Genomic DNA, 18,419 nt, shown 5'->3' on the forward strand with positions numbered 1-18,419 from the left:
TCACTTTGAGATCTCATGACTAAGGGAAGAATAGCAGCAGAAGCCAGCTTAGGCAGCTCAAGAGACTGTAGATAGCTTCATTTTATATGGAGTAGTGTCAGATAAGGTATCACGGCATGGGCACACACGCAATGACCCCCTTAGCTTTAAGATAGCTTCGATTTGACCTGGCATCGCCAAAAGCTTCACTTTCCTTTCTTTCGTGGCTTAATAATGACTTTGGAAAGTGTATAGAGCTTGGAAGATGGGCAACCAGGCAACACAGCAAAAATTGGGCCCGGCAGATGTCTCACCCTTTGTGCCCAACATAGCTTGCTAGGTTGGCTCTCCTGGGACCCTCGGCCCACATGAGCCAACAGATAATAGCCTTAACTGCATAAGAAATCCGTTGACTTTTAACTAAGTGACTAAAGCTATTTTCTTATACCCTCCTGTAAGTGGTATTATCTTCGACTGTAATACCTGGATCCACCCCTATCGCCTTTTATTAAACCATTAAGGCTATATGTTGTAGTGTGGTCACCTCAGCCCCAGTGCGTCAGTATAGCGCTGTGCTTCTTTCTCAATGTAATGATGTATGAGGGTGCAGCTACAACTCCTGTGCTGGAACAGTTGCGTCTTGAGATATAAAATCTCGTCTTTTAAATCATTCACGCAGTTAGTTAGCATCATATGACGTTGCTCCATAGCTTGTTCATCGGACTGGAGTCTCGCAAGATGGTCCCTCTTTCTCATCTGACATTTATTGGTAGCGATGCGGTTTCTTTCTTGCACTCGCTTATGTTTTGCGTGTTGTTTGCGATTAGTCGTACCGCTGCTGACGTGGATCCCATTTCCGTCAGCAAGAGTCTCTTTCCTCCTCTGATCATCTGTATTAATGTCTCCTCTGGCATTGCGTCCAGCGGATTTTGGAGCTGCGCGTTCACTGAGCCGCGTCTTCGTCTTTCTGTCGGGCTTTTTGGGTAGCTCTTGCGACAATTGCAGCGAAGGAGTCAAGGTTGAGGGTGGTTCGTCATCGACCGCTACCAGGCGTTCGGGTGATGGTGCCTGGTTTTTGACGGTGGAGTATGTATCGACCCAACGGTCTTCCGAACTAGATCCCCCGTAGAATAAGAATTGATCTTGGGGAAGGTAGGCTTGTCTGGATAAGGTAGTGATATCGACTTCATCCTGGAAAGCGCCCTAAGAAGGCTGGCGGGTTCATAGACGCCGAGAGCTCCCGTTGAGGGTGAGACGGAATGGACGCGCCGTATACAGTGAGATTGTCTCCAATAGTCTCTTCTGGGGTGTAGCCGTCGAGCATTGTCACCCATTCCGTGTACGGAAGGGAGTTCATATGAGCATCTGCTTTAGAATATCAGCTCATACTGGTCAGGCATGGTTGCAAAAATAAACCTACTATGGCTCATTTATCTGCCGAGGGTAGGAACAATGGCGTAACGATACTATCTTTAGATGGCTATCAGTGGCTTGTTGAATGGAGCGATAAGTGTAGAGATAAGCATCTAGAAATCTTTAGATTACTTAGTAAAGTTAAGACCTTGGGTTTAAGACCAGTTTTGCGGAAGGTTGATGTGGGTAGAACGGAAGTCCTATTTGCTTCTGGATTGTCTTCAGCGCGAACTGCTCCAAGCTTAAAGCGCAACCGCCTCGCTTGGGTGGCAACTCGGTGACGCCTGGCTGCATATGGTAACATCAAGGCCTATTAAATACATGGTCTAGATAAAAGAGGTGACCAAGAGGGGGCATCAATGAGCGGTTAGATTGCCGGCTAAGGTCCATAAGTTTCCGGGACACATGTCTATACATCCCGAAGTGCCCAAAGGATAAGTGCAGCCCAACATCTAAGCACCGAGACTGGTGAGAGGGCGTACTCCGTACTAGACCTCATTCATTCCATTCTTGGGGTTGAGTTCTTGCTCACTGCAGATCAGAGTTTTAAGTCAACAACTGGTTAGTCATTATGGTGGTAGCTTTAATGCTTCACGCCTCGCTAAAACATAACCCTCAACTCCATACTGTGATTGGACAGGAGTCCTCGGAGCGAATCTGGTCGTTATGATTGGCCACTAAGAACTGGAAAGCAAGACAAGGCGAGAGGTATGACTCGCGATGACGCGCCGCGTCTTAACTCAATCTGCAAACTTCGAGCGTCGCACCTGAATATGAGGAAGAGAATGAGATGAGTTCGTCTGGGCAGTCGCGTTTAAGGACTAAGTTGATTCCCGAGGACTGATAGCGCAGGACCTTTAAATGGCGTATTGATATGTACGATTTAAGAATAACCTAAGACGAGCACCATGCTAATCTCGACCTTTCTCACGGATGACTTAACCACTGTCGACTCCCTGCTTTGACCGTGACTTCCTCCATCCGTTCTCCCAATCCCTGTTAGATAGCATCCATCCACCCGCCCAACACATATCCTCCATATAGGGGCAAGACTCTCCCAGCTCTACGGCGGCCGTGGAAATATTTCCCACTCCATAGCCTATCCGTTATCATAATTCGACCTTTGGACTCGATGATTTGTCTGGATTCTCGGACGAAGGATGTCGCTGGGGAAGCTAGCTAGTGTTGGCAATCTCCTCTTTATTTTCGGTCCCGTATAGTCAAGTTGGGCCTTACCCTTGGCCGGCCCCGGTGCTCGCAGATGCACATCGTCGCGTGAATTGCTCGAAGTCGCCCTTCTTCATACTTGACACTTAGTGCCTTCCCGTGGTATGTCAGGTCCTCATCCTTGATGAGGATGAGGGGAATAGGGCGAAACCACATTTGCGGTGTTGCGATATCTGGGTGATGATATTGCCATGCGTTAGGTCATAACCTCGCACCGGCCCTCGAGGGAAGTCGGCGCATCTATCCCAGTTATAGGGTACAAGTGTGGAGGACATACGTATGGTCACGGAAAACTTTTGTGAGACAACACACAACACATGATGATCCATCGATCATCGTGTGATCGTGTATGTAGGGTCCCCTCGCTTTAGGACGTCCTGTGAAGTTTAACTTGCCCCTCCATGACGAAACGGTCTCGACCCCTGCGTTGGCCAATCAAGGCATTACGGAGGCTCCGTAAGCCCAGGTTCAAGGCCTGTTGCCGATCGGGTGGTGCCCGAGACATAAGTGTCATTGGTTTGAGCTATCTCACCGACGCGTTTCCGAGTGATGGCTTTCCCAATTGAATACTTTGAGTCGGTCAGCGGCAAATAATTCGAATGCCTGCAACGAAAAGAGGGGATCTGATGGGGATATGCCCGCTGAGATGGGACGACTTAAAATTGGGGTCTTCAGAGCTGCAAGCCCGACAAAAGGCAAAGTCTTGGCCTCGGTCCATTTTATTACACGTACGCTTCAACGTGTAGTCAAACCTCATATAGGTAACTGCCCTATCATTGGACAAATTTTAGAGACATCCAATAATCCTTATTACAGAAGGATTCTTCCTTTCAAGTTTAATAGTAAATGTATTTGCCACTGCGGCGAAAAAGCATGTATACTGAGGTACCTGCTGATTTGCATTTTATTAGTGGAGACTCACCGCAGTTAAATAGGTTTATCCCTGCACCTTTCCTCGCCGTCCCAGCCCGTCGATTCTACTTCCTCATCATTTCCACTTTGAAATCCATCAAATATTTAATTAAAAACACCTTCTCCAGATCCCACAAGATCCTACAATCTCAGACAACTAGCAAAGGAAACCAGTAGCCTCTTAATTTACTATTATAACTACGAATTCCTCCCAAGATCAAGATGGCTTTCTTTACGTCTGACAGTATCTACCCAGCCGATCTCTATCAATTCTCGGACCAGCGGGGAGGAGTAGATAGCTACAACATCAAGCAGCTTTCCCCAGTAACCGCAGAGAAAGAATCACTACTAGATTCACGACAGCGTGGCAACGGCGCAGACATCAGCACTCAAAGAGGTCCTAGTGCCAATCTACGCACCGCATCGCATAAGCCGAAAAAGCGATTAACTAAGAATGTGGCTTATAAGAAGCCGCCTTCCTCGGAAAGATTAAAACAGCCACGCCAGAGCCATAACTTGGTTGAGAAGCGATACCGCAGCCGGCTAAAGAACCATTTCGAAAGTCTGCTGGCCGTTTTACCAGTACCACTGTCTAAAGACGGTAATCACGGCGATAACTACGACCGTTGCTTTAGTAGAGCTGAAGTGCTAGTCTCTGCGCGAGATCGCATTGTATCGCTCGAGGAAGGCTTTGAGGCGATGGCTAAAGAGCGGGACCAGCTACTGACACATATTGCTCTGATGTACGAGTTCACATATTGAGAGTGAAAGGAGTGAAAGGTCACTAGTTCCTTAAGAGATACATACATTACATTGTAAAATCTCTATAACATTTCTATAGTTATATAGTTAGTTATAAAAAAAGAAACATTTGAGATACAAAATTTCTTAGACATCTTTTTGGTCTGACCTATGAAAATGCATAAAAAGGGCGGGCGAACCGACAGCATTGTGACCCCGCATCTGACACTACATGGCTTAAAACATCACCGCCTTATTTTGTACATAGAACTCGGATTGAGGACCCCTCTTTTTGGCTTTCTCTGTCATCTCTATTGTCTGTCTTGAGTATCATGTGGCTAATCAACACCTCAACAATCGAACTTCAAAGAGTCGACAGGGAAGATTTAGAATGGACACTATACGCCATTCTCTCACACACGTGGGGCAAAGATGAAGTCACATTCGAAGAAATGATCCTTTCAGGTCAACCGAACCACAAACTAGGCTACGCTAAAATCGAGAATACCTGTCGACTAGCAAAAGAGCGCGGCGTAGCTTATGCATGGGTGGACACTTGTTGCATTCGACAAACGCAGTAGCGCAGAGCTGGCTGAGGCTATTAACTCTATATCCCGATGGTACAGATGCGCAATTGTTTGCTTTGCTCATATCGAAGACCTGCAGCGGAATCGATAAACTTGACAGCTTGGAATTTTGTCGATGGTTCACATGAGGCTGGACACTGCAAGAACTCATCGGTTCTCAAAATCTCGATTTTCATGACTCCGCGTGGCAGCACAGAGGCACGAAATCGGGGTTACGGGACAGGATATCTGATATTACGAGAATCGATATCACCGTTCTAAAGAACAACAAATTTCTCGAGAGCATACTGATAGACAAACGTATATCATGGGCTATAAACCGCAAGACAACAAGGATCGAAGATCTCGCCTACTGTCTAATTAGTATCTTCGATGTCAACATGCCGATGATGTATGGTGAGGGCACAAAGGTCTTCGAAAGACTGCAGGAGGCCATCATCATAGAGACGACAGATATGTCGATTTTTGCATAGGAATCAAACGACACAACGCAGGACTATCGTGGTATACTTGCCCAGTCTCCTGCTGAGTTCGCCCACTGCCGTCGTCTTTCTCGGGCACCAAGTATGAGACATGGCTGCGAGACAACCAAGACGGATAAGGGTTTGAGACTGGAGACATTCGTAGGTAAAAGCAATATCCTCAATCTGTCGTGTCTGTTGTCCAACGATGATAAATAGCAATAGATCGGTGTGTTCCTGACCAAAACAGCTCACGCATACGTCCGATCACTCCCTACAAAGCTTTTACAAGCACAGGGCTCGAAAGTTTGGACTTGGTACAGCTCCCGACAAAATTTCCACCCGGAAGCGAGTTACGCCTTTTGTCTCTCTAGAATTGAAGCATGTCTTTGCAAAGAATCTCGCTATTCGATGTGAATATTCTTCAGCCAGCAAAGGGTTTGAGATTCAGCCCTTCGTCTCCAAAACCTGCAGATCTCTGGGACCAGCATGGCCAATCGGTTATCACAAGTAACAGTGAACATTTCACTGGATTTCTGAATTTCAAGATTTCCTGTCTTAGAGGAGATACCTCTGCGGCTGACTGGTTCATCGTTGTATGTGGTTTGACAGCAAACCTGTCTGACGATTTGCGGCCGTGGATAGCCATCTATGATGTCCCGGGATTCGGGTGTTTCATGTTGAGACAGTGTGGCTAAGGTGGTCCGATCTGCTGGTGGCTAGATGTGAATACTATGTAAGGAGTTGCGCTCCTCTCAGACACATGCAACTTAGAACTAACAACAATACAACCAACCCGTTTTTGCTTTAACATTTCAGAAGTGGTATTGAGGTCTATTAATGCCTACTAAGATTCGGATGAAGAGCTTTATCTGTATCATCTTCGAGACCGCTTGCTCTTGGGGATGCATAGATACATTCTGAATCGGTTCGGGTACAGTTTGTGCACCGCGGTTGACTTCCGCTGCGCTATGCGAACGTTTACATGTAGCATATATGGCTAGAATTGTTATCATACTCTGGTTTCCCGTTTTCGACAGCCCTCGAATGCAATCACAGCGCAGGTTCGCGAGGGCCGATGGAGTAAGTTTTGAGGATTAGGGGCCGGAGTTCGAGGCTGAGTGGCAGGGAGTAAAACCGGACATGGTTCGGATAATGCTAGTAAAAGTAATTTCATTGGAATCTGTTTGAGAGATGCGACCCTAAAAGGTATAACTTGCATAGGGATAGAAAAGGACTACAGTAAAACTGGCTGAATATGGCGTTGTGAGTTAGGTTGTTTTAATTTAAGTGGATGTTCTCTGCGTCTTGTAGACACCAGAAAGCAGGTGTGAATAAAGACATAATAGGCAAATTTGCGTTTGTATATCACGTGCAGTCGGTTTACTCAGGGGTGTATTAAGGCTAGGTAATTTTAAATACATCCTATAGGCTAGTTAGTCAAGGGTGGAAACTGGACCAGCCTCCGATGTTGATGATTGGATACAATGTTCGATGAAATGGTCGTCATAATAGCCGCATACTACTTCCTAGGCTGTCGTAAGCCTCCATAGCATTTATCGGGGAAAAGAGGGGTTGGGATTGGGGGTTGCAGCCAATCAAAATGTAGCGAACGTGCAGTACTTCTCTCGCTACCAAAACAATGCGGTGATAGAAGTCCTTGAAGTTCTTACAAATTCCTACATTACGTTTTACACAACCATACCTAGTCTACCTATCACGATGCCTTCTTCTTGCATTCTGGCTGACCTTACTAGAAAGGGCGATTTTTTATACCTCTACCGAGGGTCATCAGGCTTCATAGTATACTTTAACGACATGAGGTCCCTAGATACTATTCGCAGGCGATTTGACTCAGATCGTGTAGCAAACCTGGTTGGCCAGTCTGTGGTTTAGAGTAATGTCGCTCGGAATTGAGCCGAGTCGCTGATCGGCTTAAATCCCCAATCCCAGCATGTGGGGATAGCTAGCGTCTACTTGGGGTTGCGCAACAGAAAGGGGTTCATAGTAAAGCGAAAACCATGGAAATGATGCTCATCTATCCAATGCTACATTGCAGATGCTGACTGGTAGACAACTAGAAACAGAGTGTTTACGCTCGCACATATGTACGACACTCCTCATCTTAAAGCTCTCGCCCTAGAGATGTTTCAGACAGTTGCTCAGGTTCAATAAGAATCTAGCTGTCCGTTGGATGCGGCGCAGGAGTCATATGAGTCTACCCCTTCTGAGATTGGAGATGCTCCGCATTTCCATCTAGGCCCGGTGTGAGTCCACCGATTTGGAAAGAGCGAGAAAGATCGGCGACGTAATTGCGGTCGAGGGGCCTGTTGTTGTCATGAGACCAGGACTAGTCGAAGAGTTGAATGGGCAGCTCGGCAACGACGAGGCGTCAGGGCTCTGCTTGTTTCCTTGGGAATTGACCTCGGTGAAGGAGGGTGGGGAAGGCTTTGGCGACTTGATGGGCTTGGAAGACGATGGTGATGATGTGGGTTCTCTAAGTCAACTAATCATGAAAGGAAAGGAAGAAATTAGAGGGGAGAGAAGTAGATATGTAGGCTCCTGGACTAGTATTGGATATTGTCAAGAATTGACCGAACAAAGTATTAATGGAGGTTATGGGATGGCGAATCAGAAGGCTAGACAAGAAATGGAGGACAAGAAATGGAGGACAAGATCTTAGAGGGCAGCGTGCGCACGGGCACCTAAACCTAGATTAAGGTGGTCTAGTGTATAAGAATGGCAAAGCAGGCTTATAGAAACTTAGACGCTTATAGTACGGGAGGCTCCAAAGAAGTACATTGTTACCCCTGACCCTACCAGATACCGAGTGTTTTTCGACTGCAATTTCTTCTTTTAACGAAAATGGAACGGACAATAGCGACGTAGCGCTATGAGAAACGCTGCTGCACACCCTGGCCAGCCATGACCTAGTTTGGTATCGGTGCAGTGATACGATAGGGGTCTATCTGCGGATTGAAGGGCCCAACGACCTGCGATATAAAGGCACTGTGAAGTCGTTGTTGTTGAGTAACTGGACAGTTCTGATGGGCAAAAAGAAGCGTCTTTAAGTTGAGTGCCTCTTCTCTGAGCCGGGTGATTTGTACCGTCAAGGCATCGTTCTCCGTATCAAATATCTCAACCTTGGTCTGTAAGTTGGTAAGCCATTGTTTCTTCCTCTGACGACATTTGAGGGCAGCGATGCTGGTATGAAAAATCAGTAAACATATTTTAATATAGAAGAACCAAGTATTTAAGAACATACCGATTGCGCTCAAGGAAGTTCTTTCGATTCTCCTCGTCTGCTATCCAGCGCTCATCATAAATCAATCAAATCAACTTTGAGGTAAAAGTTGATTTGTTTGATGGGGCTTCGGTCCAAAGTTGATTTGTTTGATTTGATTGGCTCGTCTCAATCAATTGTATGGGAGGCCTATATATTGAGTATGTGAAGGTATTACGCCGGATCCAAAGCCTCAATTACCGACCCAACTGCCCAGCTTTACCCCGCCGTGTCGGACCCAGTTCCTCAGACAATGAACTCGCTCCAGCGTGTCGGCACCCATTGCGAGCCTTTGCGATGTTAGTGTCAGCTTGGCTAGGCTGAACTGCCTCTCGCAGTCGGTTGCCATAGCCGGAATGGCAAAGACATCCAAGGCAAAGCTGCTTAGCACCGGGAATGAAGGCTTGTGGTCCCTCCACCATTGGATTGGCTCTTGCGTATCTTGTGGCTCAAGACGGAGGTATTTGTCCATCTCGCTAACACTGCTGCTCGTTGCAAATGCCTTTTTCGTTCTGCTGTTGATCCATTGCGTGTAGTGATCATCCTCTTTACCCCTGTTCGTTAATGATGAAGCAGACTTCGACTGTAAGTCGTCCGTCCGCTGCTTCGATTGATACCACCGCGCGAAGTAGTCCTTTATGCCCGCCTTCGCATCGCGAACCCAGGCTAATTGCTCCTCAGTGGCCCAAGTAGCCTCCAACCAGCTGATGCCGAATCTCGGATGAAGGATGACTGCTACCGCAGACAAGGGAGATTCTCCGAGCTTGCTGTAGTATTCATCCAGCTTCTTCCAGCCGTTGTTGATCGATGCCCGAATATATGCTCGGCGGTCTGCTGGTAATGAGCTCTTCTGGGAAATCTTAGACGCCGGTGGCTTGTCAAGCGCCGCATACTCAGCCTGAGAATGCTCCGGCAAGGCAGCTACCGTGAAAGTTGGCGCTTGACTTCGCTGTTGGGATACATAGACCTCTTCCCCATCGAAGCGAGCAGGGCGACGGCGGGAACGGGCCGACCGGATGTTAGTCCCCCTCAGAGGCGCAGACGCTCTTCCAATTAGTTCGGGATCATTTAGATTCGTCGCCCTTATTGTTTCGGTCGTGAACTCATTGTAGAAGCCTTTCCGGTCTTCAAAATGCTCGAGCAGGTATTCCATTCCTACCAGAACTTCCCACAGGCGCCCATGGCTGTCGCCTTTACCCCAGCCTTGGGTTCGCATTGTCTGATGATATAAAGGCGTAAGTATCTCGTTAACCTCACCAAGCACGCGCCAATCCTCGTTGGATAAGATGTCATCAGCAGGGATACGTTTTTCTTCGTCTTTCTCGCCTTCGAGTGCAAAGATGTAGGCCCTGATGTCAGTCTGCTTCCGCAAAGCCCTTTCTATCATCATATAAGTAGAATTCCACCGCGTCTCATTATTCAAGATGACCTCAAGCTCGGCGGTTGATTCCTCGCAAAAATGGTACCCTTCGTCCTCCTGCTCGTGAGCGATGCGCTTGAAATATTCGCTGCGCTGAGGTGAGGATCTGATGAACTTGACGATATTGTGCAGCTTCCCAATTGGGCCCTTCGAACGCCAATGGCGAAGATCTTGCTCCTGAAGACCTCTCATGCCGTTGATATCTGACTCTAGCTCGAAAGATTCGGCGTCTTTACCGAAAAGAAACGCGTGGGCAACAAGGTTAAGAATGTGGCCGTAGCAACGCATGCGACGGGCCTTGATATCAGCCGGCCGGATCGAAGGGTCGAGCTGCGGGTAGAAGTAAGAGAGACAGGTATCGTTCGTAGTCACGTTATCAGAAATGACCGTGCCAACCTGTCCTCGGATATCCCACAGTTGAACGATTTCGAACAATGTCTCGGCAAGATTCTCACCACTGTGGATACCTAGCTGACGGCGTAGAGCGAGCAGCCTGGATTGTTGGTTCCCGAATTTGTCGATGAAGTGTGCAAAAACTGCCATTATCGCAAGACGGTTCGGGGATGTCCAGAGATCAAAGCTGATGTGTATTTTTGTTAGGGCGCTGCCGAGCTCCGCTTTGATGATATCCGCCTTAGACTCGAAGATCTTCTGTAGCTCTCTGGTAATAGAACTGCTACTCCAAGGAATTTGGAGTGCTAGTTCATGGTCGAACTGATAGAAGAGCTCCTGTAGAAACTTGTGCTCGAATATTGTGAAGGGCACATCACTGTCAATGACGAACCCAACACTAAGTTCTTGTACAGCTTTGACCTTTGCCTTTGGTATTATGCTCTGGTCAAGCCGTGGTCGTTTGGGGGTTGCATGGGACTGGAGATCGATCGCGCTATCGTCGCTGGGGCTTGATTGACTCGCTGGGGTGATCCGATGGGCTCTGTGCAAGTCAGTATATGGGATATGTTGGTATAGAGGACGGATCCATACTTGCGAAGATGATCTGCTGCAGAAGATGTCGCTTGTACTGAGAAGAATTCTGGCCGACCCTTCGTGTCGCATCGGCTGCAGCACCACACATGACCGATGGGCTGATCCTGGAGATTCAATTCAATGAAGAACATGCCGTGCGATCTGATCCAACTTTTTCTGCCTTTTGCACCTTTCCGAGCTAGCGAATCTTCTTGAACGAAGCGGCGGTTCTTCCAGACGACCTTCGGTAGATCCTCAATAGTCGGGTTAGGGGGCAGCTCCCCGACCGAAGCCTCCTCGAGCTGCTTGGCCACGGTCCTTGGTTGAGACAGTCGCGAGAACGCAGAGGGAAAAAGTGGCGTGGGGCAAGGCGTCGAAATCACCGGCGAGCCTTTCGCCGGTGTAGAGGGTGGTGGCAAGTCTGACATCTTGTCGCTGGTGCCATGCCTTATTGACAGCGAAATTGACGCGCCGCGGTAGGGTGCAGAGGGAGCGCGTCATCCTGCCGAGGATTGGTGTGCGTTAGGCGGCGATAGCAGGTACCAACGAGGCTACGGCTACATATAGGGCTAAGAAGTATCGCCTGTCTGTGGCCATCTTGTACAGGGTAGGACTGGGCGGAGGGCACGTCCAGGTTTTGTCACAGCCTGAAGCTGAAAGCCTGAACTGATCCTGATCTGAGGGCGCTATAGCTATATATATGAGAATGCAGTGTAAGGTCAGGGACCTTACATCCTAGTCTTTTGCATTTTAGTGCAGCGGTAAGATCCTGAATGCATCCAGGGACCCTAGCCGTGACAGGTTTAATCTTTTTGGGCAGTTCAGATGCAGCATGGCATATATCAACTTTATCAAATCATGTCAACTTACAAATCGCTGGAATTGATTTGATTGAGGCGAGGAATTGACTAAGTTGATTGATTTGATTGGGGTGATTGCTTGATTGAGTTGATTTATGATGAGCGCTGTTTCTAACCACTCGCGGATCAATGGGTGGGACGGGCTCTCGGTTGCACAAGTGTATGTATGGCTCGGGTTGCTGATTTACCCAGGAATTCATGAGGAAAATACGATCAAGAGCCATTGAAGCTCCCCTTCCTTAGGTGTTCAGTCCCGCCTGCATTCAGTCATCAAGTTTATGCCTCTATGGAGGTTCGAGATAATCTCACGCTATATACGGACTTTTGACCACAACCTGCTTGACCTAGGCAACGAAGAGGACCTTTCGAAGGCATTCCAAGCTGCTGAATAGTGGTCTGACCTGATACAAAAGGCGTCAGCCCAGCTCTATATACCAGGGAATAGCGTCACTGTAGATAAGTGTATGGTCTCTTTTACAGGCAGGAGCAAGGATACAAGCCTAGTCAAGAATAAACCTACGCCTGTGAGGTTCAAAGTCTGGGCTATCGCCCAAAACGGCCTCTGTATCCGGTGGCTATGGCACGTGAAGGCATCACCACATACCGCTGTTATTGTCGAGCTGCCAATGAAGAAGCCGGCTGCCAAGCCGCAACAGGGGAAGAAGGGGAAGGGAAGGCCCGAAGAGACTGTAGCCCTTAGCAATACAGCAGGAGTCGTTATTCACCTAGTTAATATGCTGCCAAAGCAGATATATCACGTCTTTATGGATAACCTCTTCTCCTCGCCCAATCTCTTCCGTGCCCTTCAAGAAGCCGGTCATGGGGCCTAACGCTCGGGCCTCCTTCGAGTATTACAATTGGTGGAACGCCCCAGCAACCTTATAGTTAGACACCTTAGCTCGATAAAGGTAATATGCAATGCGGCTGGCAAGGTGCATCGCTGCGTTAGCGTTGCCGCAGGTTTAATTTCCAGGCAGCAATAGTTTAATAACTTTTGAGCAATCTAAATTTGAAAGAACTGCCATACCTTGCCGGTTTTACCCACCTTATCTGTCGCCATACATAAAGTAACTCGTCCGTATTTATTTTATAAGTTGAGAGAGGAAGCTCGGTTACAGCCAACCCCTGTAATGAAGCAGGACGTTTTCTTCTTTGAGGGCGAATCGGTAATACAGCTCATCTGGTCAGGACTCAGGGATCTCCGCGGAGCGGGCCAGTCTGCCCAATAACGACTTGATGCTGACATGGTGTGCGGGGTAGGCGTGGCATCTCACAATTGAGGAACATACGACAGCCAATGATTGCCCATTCATGCCCCTGTTTTCGAATTGCTCGCCTGCATTTGTTCGTTGATGACAAGTGCCATTGCACACCCGATGGCCCTGTGCGTCAGCTCCGTGGTCAGCTGCCCGCTATCAAGCCCCTGTGTACGGACTAGCATGTGTCGAAGTCTGCCTTACTTACCACATCGAAAGGGCTATTGTGGCTGCAGCCGGTCAAGCAAGCCGTTCTTAAGCCTTCGACAGGGTTTTCATCAAAACCGAAAACGTCAATAGACCGAGGTTGTTTTCTCTTTTCCCCAAGAGCTTCAGAAACTGCCCAAACTGGTCGATAATGCAAAGGGTTTTGGGCCGGCTAGCTCCATCGCGCTACAGTAGTCTCTGATATCCCTCAACAGTTTACCTTTCAGCTGACGTTGATCCCGAAAGTGGGATTCAATGCTGGCGCTGGGTCGAGTAGCTGCCTTACAAAGCTGCCAGAGCAGCATCTGCTAATTACTCGTTCAATTGGATATAACCCTCCATATTATTACTGATTGATTTTATCTCATCTGGGTATTCTCTGGGACTAGATAGAGTAAAGTAGTAGATGTTGTTCTGTTTATATTCTTACTCATGAGCTAACGTCCCCAACCACCTTCTCGCGCAACCCCGCCTTTCGCGCAACCATGTAAGACGGGGCCTGTGACTTCAAGAGGGAAATTCTCAACGTAAAAGTGGTCAATTCATAGGGGATTTTCTATATTATCGGTTTATGAAGTCTCTCATTCTGTCCGATAAGTTCATTCAGTCGTCAGGACTAATTGGGGGCTCAGGTTCCGGCAGTATCACCCGTTTCTTACGGGATCCCTTCGGCGGCTTGGACTTGGCCTGCTTTATCTCCTCGCGGGTGGGAAATCGTCCCTTTGCTTTGCATTGGACCTTGTTCCTTCCCTGTTACTTGGTTGACTCTACTTCTGCTTCTAGAAGTGATATTTTAGCCCTTAATGTGGTGTTTTCAACTATTAGACTATCAATTGACTTGCCTGCCTTTATTCCGATATCTTAAACGCAAGAACGGCCGCCATAGGAGCTTTTTTGGACGATCTAAAGCTGCGATACAAGCTTCCTCTTGCTCTTTGGTGTATAGGGAAAGTGGTCACGGGTCCTCTTTTGAAGGGTAGACGTTTTTGGCTGCGTTTTTGGCTATGGAGGCAGCTCGTTTTGTACGGTCTTCTCAAGCGGCTTTTCCACGTCAACAGGAAACATTCCTGCACCTCTAAAAGCATGTCGGATGTTTCTCTCAGTCATAGCTTTCTTTGAAGCTACTTTATAAGATTCGAGGAATCGTCGTTTGCTGGCAGTTGAGCTAACGCTGAAGGTTGCGAAACGCTTATTCCCTTGAGCAAAATACCTCTTCAACGGGCCGAAAATACCGACATCAAGCGCCTGAGTGATATGTGATGTATGCGGGGAAAGGTAGAGAAGTCATACGCGGTTGAATTCAGCGCGGAAACGGAATTTTGGTGTAATATGACCATAGAAGCCGTCAAGGACTAGAATTCTCCAATCTTCTGGATTCTGTGGATTTGTTTCCGGTAGAAACATCAGTTTTAACCATTTATCGCATACTCTACCAGTTGCCCAGCCAGAGACCGAATAGTCGTACTTCCAATCCGGGAAAGCTTCTTGAAACCACTGGCCTTGGAGGGAGTTTCCTCCGAAGACTACAGTCGGGGTCGTACGTCTTCCAATAGCCGAGATTGACTCCAAAACTGATACCCAATTGCGATTATCACACTCTGAAGTGAGGGCCCTGTGCGTCAGACTTGTTCCTATCATCTTCCCTGACTTGGTGTAGCCTTCCCGCATTCCGTGTTCATCCATATTGTGCAACCTTGCTGGCGGGACATCTAGCTCTTTCATCTGCTGCGATAACGTCCCGTAGAATGGTCGTAGAGTTCCAGGGGTAGCATAGATCGAACGAGTGGCTTCGATATATGTAGTATACATTGAATTGAGTTCCTTATGGCGTTTGGCGAAACGTAATGCCCAGTTATTTCCGACCGTAATGTCGTCAGATTCGGGGTTGATGATCTCAGTGACGACTTGACGTATCTTATGCTGCGAAAGGCCGCGGCCAGCAGCTTCTTCTGGCAAAAGGAAGTTAACAAGGTCTTTCTCTTGCTCTGAGGATAACAATCTCTTATTCTCTTGTCCCATACGAGCATTTTGGCGCCTGTTTCGTCGGCCACGGATTGCCGAGTCAGGAATATCTTACTGGGCTGCAAGTTGGCGTATTGGGACGCGGTTTTCTACTTTTTTCAGAATTTCTTCTAATGCACGCTCACGTTCATCAAATGAAGTCTTCATAACTGAAATTTTGGATTTAACTGATAAAGATTTGGTGTTGTGAGAGGGAAATGTTCTACAGGTAGCTGCAGCGCTCATCATATGCCAACTCAATCAATCAATCACCACAATCAAATCAATCAAATCGTCGAATTCTTCCTTTCAATTAAATCAAATCACACATTTCTGAAGTTGAAATAATTGACATGTTACATATGCATCATGTGATCGTCTAATCTCGAGGAAAAATCCAGATCTTCCCGAGCCACTACCCTACACTAGATAGTCGCAGATGAAAGTCTACTCTCAAATGGCGGGGAGGTTAGCGGCAAAGCTAAGTATCTGCTATCGTGATCTAACGCATGACCCCACCGCGCGTATGCAATGTGGAACGCGTTTTCCAACCATGTCGCGCCATCAAAATAATCCCTTCTACACGTGGTTTTTATTCCATTTCATCAGTAGGATGTTGAACTCGCCACTCTCCTCGTCGCCAGCTGGCTTTCCGCCAACAATATTGACACCTTGCCCTACACCTCCATCTTCCGTCTTCTCACGATTGTCTCAGCCTAAAACGGTCGCCAAGCAGTTGGAAGAAGCAGCCGTTGGAGCTTTACCTCCCAACCCGACCATTGAGAATCTGCCCAAGATTACCTGGAAGAACCGCCGCTTCGTCCAGGAGGATTTGTTAGCTCGAAAAGGTGCAAAGGGCAGGAAGAGCTGGATTAGGTCGCACGGGACCTTCCTAGTCGAGCTGAACTATCAGGATCTACTGATAGGTCACGTCTGGTGCTGCAATCGATGTGATATGAGAGGCGCAGCGGAGTTCTTTTCGGTGCAAGCCACGTCTTTTGCAGCAGACCATCTTTGAAAGTCTGTGCTTATCCCGTTTAATCTCATTGATAAGATATCTAGCAGCTGACAGACCTGCATAGAGCTCACCGGATCACCCCAGCTAGCCAGTCTAGCGAGTCAAGTCCTGGTGATGAAGGTGTCATTGATATTTATTCTGGTGCAACACCGAAAAGGCGCCGGCTTGAACAGAGCGCCATACCAAGGGCGAAAATAAAAGCCATCCAAGAACTAAGCGTCGGCTTCGTCATTGATAGCGGTGTGCCATTCACCATCTTCGAGCACAGCTTTCTTCGGAAGATCTTCAACCATTTCGACAGTGACTTAGTACTCCAGATGGCGTGGAGTGGTAGTTCTGTCACTAGAGAGATACATCGACTCTTTGAAGCGAAGCGGGATACCATTAAAGTAGAGCTCCGCAACGCTTTGACAGCGGTACACATTAGCTTCGACCTCTAGACGTCACCAAATCGCTTTGCAATCATGGCTGTATTTGCGCACTTTGTCGATCAACTGGGTCATCAGCAATTCCGTCTGCTGGCTTTGCGACGTTAATTTAGTGCTTATAGCGGTAAGAACCTCGCTGGTTCTCTGGTCGACATCGTCCACGAATGGGAGATTGAGGGGCGTGTTGGCTGTGCTATCTCTGATAACATGACGGCAAATGATACTTGCCTGTACTATATGTACCAGCGGCTCGATCCATCGATGAGACCTGTTGATATCAAAGCCCGCCGGATGCGATGCTATGGGCACACGCTCAATCTCGTCGCGCGTGCCTTTCTCTTTGGCAAAGGCGCCGAGTTATTCGAGCTGGAGTCTGACATCAACGGCATGCGCGGCCTTGTTGAGCAGGACCTGGATCATTGGCGCACGAAGGGACCCATTGGGAAGCTCCGCAACATTGTCAAGTTTATCCGTTCATCGCCGCAGCGGAGCGAACAGTTCAAGCGAGTTGCCCGAGAGCAGGATCACGAGGAATACCGGCTCTGCGAGGAATCCACGGCCGAGCTCGAGGTTGTCATGAACAACGAAACGCGGTGGAACTCCAATTACATGATGATTGAGAGGGCTTTGCGAAAGCAGACAGATATCAGAGCATTTATCTTTGCAACTTAAGAAGAGGAAGATGGGGCAAGATAGATCCCGGCGGAGGACATATTGTCCAGCGAAGACTGGTGAGTTCTTGGCGAAGTTAATGAGATTCTCAAACCCATATACCTTCAGACGATGCGGACGCAAGGCTGGGGTAAAGGTGACAGCCATGGGCGCCTATAGGAGGTGCTAACAGGAATAGAATATCTGTTGGAGCATTTTGAGGACTGGAAGGTCTTCTATAGTGAGGTTACGGAGGAGACGATGGGAGAAACTTAAGTGGATGCTGCGGAGCGGATTGCAACGGCGTCAGCAAACTTCCGAGAGTCCAACGGTCGGCCAAGCCTCGTTCGCCGTCTCCCTGCCCACTTTGAAGAGGATGAGGTTTACGCGCCACCACAGCGGAGTCAACCTCCGAGATTCGTAGAATCTGCCTTACCGTTGCATTCTCGGGCTGATTATTCTACGGCGGAGAAACGATCAGCGTCCGAGACGTCGCAAAAGAGCACATTACCAGCGGACCATCGAGCCTACATCCGGGCATCAATCAACAACGGGTGGGAGAAGCTGAATGAGTATTATAACAAGCTCGGAGAATCTCCCTTATTTGCAGCAGCAATCATTCTTCACCCGAGGTTCGGGATCAGCTGGTTAGAGGCGACTTGGGTGTTTGAGGAGCAACTCGCTTGGGTTCGTGATGCCAAGGCTGGAATCAAGGATTACTTCACCCGTTGGTACGACGCGAACCAGGAACTGTGCGAGGAAACAACGAAGTACGACGCAGCGCCAAGGACGATGGGTCAAGAGGGTGATCAGTACACTACACTCAGTGGATTAATAGCAAGACAAAGAAAGCGTTTGCGACGGGTGGCAGTGTCGGCGAGCTCGAAAAGTATCTCCGTCTCGAGCCACAGGATACGCAGGATGCTATTGAATGGTGGAGAGACCACAGGGCTTCGTTTTCTTCACTGAGCAGCTTTGCCCTGGATGTCTTTGCTATTCCAGCGATGGC

General features: G+C 48.1%; 7 protein-coding genes across 7 annotated transcripts; 3 read left to right on the forward strand and 4 right to left on the reverse strand.

The window, feature by feature from the left end:
• Positions 1 to 519: 519 nt before the first annotated feature.
• Positions 520 to 1,303, reverse strand: B0J16DRAFT_358384 (uncharacterized protein; the record flags this gene model as incomplete). The annotated part of the gene is made up of 2 exons (XM_046129584.1): positions 520 to 1,141; positions 1,209 to 1,303. The coding sequence occupies 2 exons, from the start codon at positions 1,301 to 1,303 to the stop codon at positions 520 to 522; spliced, it is 717 nt and encodes a 238-aa protein (XP_045979493.1).
• Positions 1,304 to 3,414: 2,111 nt separating this feature from the next.
• Positions 3,415 to 4,343, forward strand: B0J16DRAFT_349611 (uncharacterized protein). Its single transcript, XM_046128932.1, has one exon. The coding sequence runs from the start codon at positions 3,754 to 3,756 to the stop codon at positions 4,291 to 4,293; it is 540 nt and encodes a 179-aa protein (XP_045979494.1). The 5' UTR covers positions 3,415 to 3,753; the 3' UTR covers positions 4,294 to 4,343.
• Positions 4,344 to 4,434: 91 nt separating this feature from the next.
• Positions 4,435 to 6,654, forward strand: B0J16DRAFT_365010 (uncharacterized protein; the record flags this gene model as incomplete). The annotated part of the gene is made up of 9 exons (XM_046129977.1): positions 4,435 to 4,830; positions 4,989 to 5,269; positions 5,333 to 5,482; positions 5,546 to 5,626; positions 5,670 to 5,733; positions 5,795 to 6,010; positions 6,173 to 6,259; positions 6,385 to 6,403; positions 6,642 to 6,654. The coding sequence occupies exons 1-9, from the start codon at positions 4,605 to 4,607 to the stop codon at positions 6,652 to 6,654; spliced, it is 1,137 nt and encodes a 378-aa protein (XP_045979495.1). The 5' UTR covers positions 4,435 to 4,604.
• Positions 6,655 to 8,250: 1,596 nt separating this feature from the next.
• B0J16DRAFT_273765 (uncharacterized protein) lies at positions 8,251 to 8,623 on the reverse strand (the record flags this gene model as incomplete). Its single annotated transcript, XM_046123655.1, has 2 exons — positions 8,251 to 8,524; positions 8,586 to 8,623. Coding segments are annotated over 2 exons (312 nt in total), but the record flags the coding sequence as incomplete, so codon positions are not given.
• Positions 8,624 to 10,850: 2,227 nt separating this feature from the next.
• On the reverse strand, positions 10,851 to 11,417 carry B0J16DRAFT_273460 (uncharacterized protein; the record flags this gene model as incomplete). The annotated part of the gene is made up of 1 exon (XM_046123643.1): positions 10,851 to 11,417. The coding sequence occupies one exon, from the start codon at positions 11,415 to 11,417 to the stop codon at positions 10,851 to 10,853; it is 567 nt and encodes a 188-aa protein (XP_045979497.1).
• A 1,918-nt stretch (positions 11,418 to 13,335) lies between these two features.
• B0J16DRAFT_349615 (uncharacterized protein) lies at positions 13,336 to 13,863 on the reverse strand. The gene has a single exon (XM_046128933.1). It carries the CDS (start codon positions 13,615 to 13,617, stop codon positions 13,438 to 13,440), a length of 180 nt encoding a protein of 59 aa, XP_045979498.1. The 5' UTR covers positions 13,618 to 13,863; the 3' UTR covers positions 13,336 to 13,437.
• A 2,046-nt stretch (positions 13,864 to 15,909) lies between these two features.
• Positions 15,910 to 16,429, forward strand: B0J16DRAFT_187463 (uncharacterized protein). The gene is made up of 2 exons (XM_046122732.1): positions 15,910 to 16,333; positions 16,396 to 16,429. Exon 1 carries the CDS (start codon positions 15,927 to 15,929, stop codon positions 16,329 to 16,331), a length of 405 nt encoding a protein of 134 aa, XP_045979499.1. The 5' UTR covers positions 15,910 to 15,926; the 3' UTR covers positions 16,332 to 16,333; positions 16,396 to 16,429.
• The last annotated feature ends 1,990 nt before the right edge of the window (positions 16,430 to 18,419 follow it).

This window comes from Fusarium flagelliforme, assembly GCF_020744385.1.
Source record: "Fusarium flagelliforme strain FIESC 12 MPI-CAGE-AA-0113 chromosome Unknown B0J16scaffold_7, whole genome shotgun sequence".
NCBI lineage: Eukaryota > Fungi > Ascomycota > Sordariomycetes > Hypocreales > Nectriaceae > Fusarium > Fusarium flagelliforme.

What these genes read in the sequence shown, in the direction of transcription:
- B0J16DRAFT_349611 (XM_046128932.1), top strand. Translation starts at nt 3,754, where the DNA reads ATGGCTTTCTTTACGTCTGACAGTATCTACCCAGCCGATCTCTATCAA.
- B0J16DRAFT_349615 (XM_046128933.1), bottom strand. Translation starts at nt 13,617, where the DNA reads ATGCTGCTCTGGCAGCTTTGTAAGGCAGCTACTCGACCCAGCGCCAGC.
- B0J16DRAFT_187463 (XM_046122732.1), top strand. Translation starts at nt 15,927, where the DNA reads ATGTTGAACTCGCCACTCTCCTCGTCGCCAGCTGGCTTTCCGCCAACA.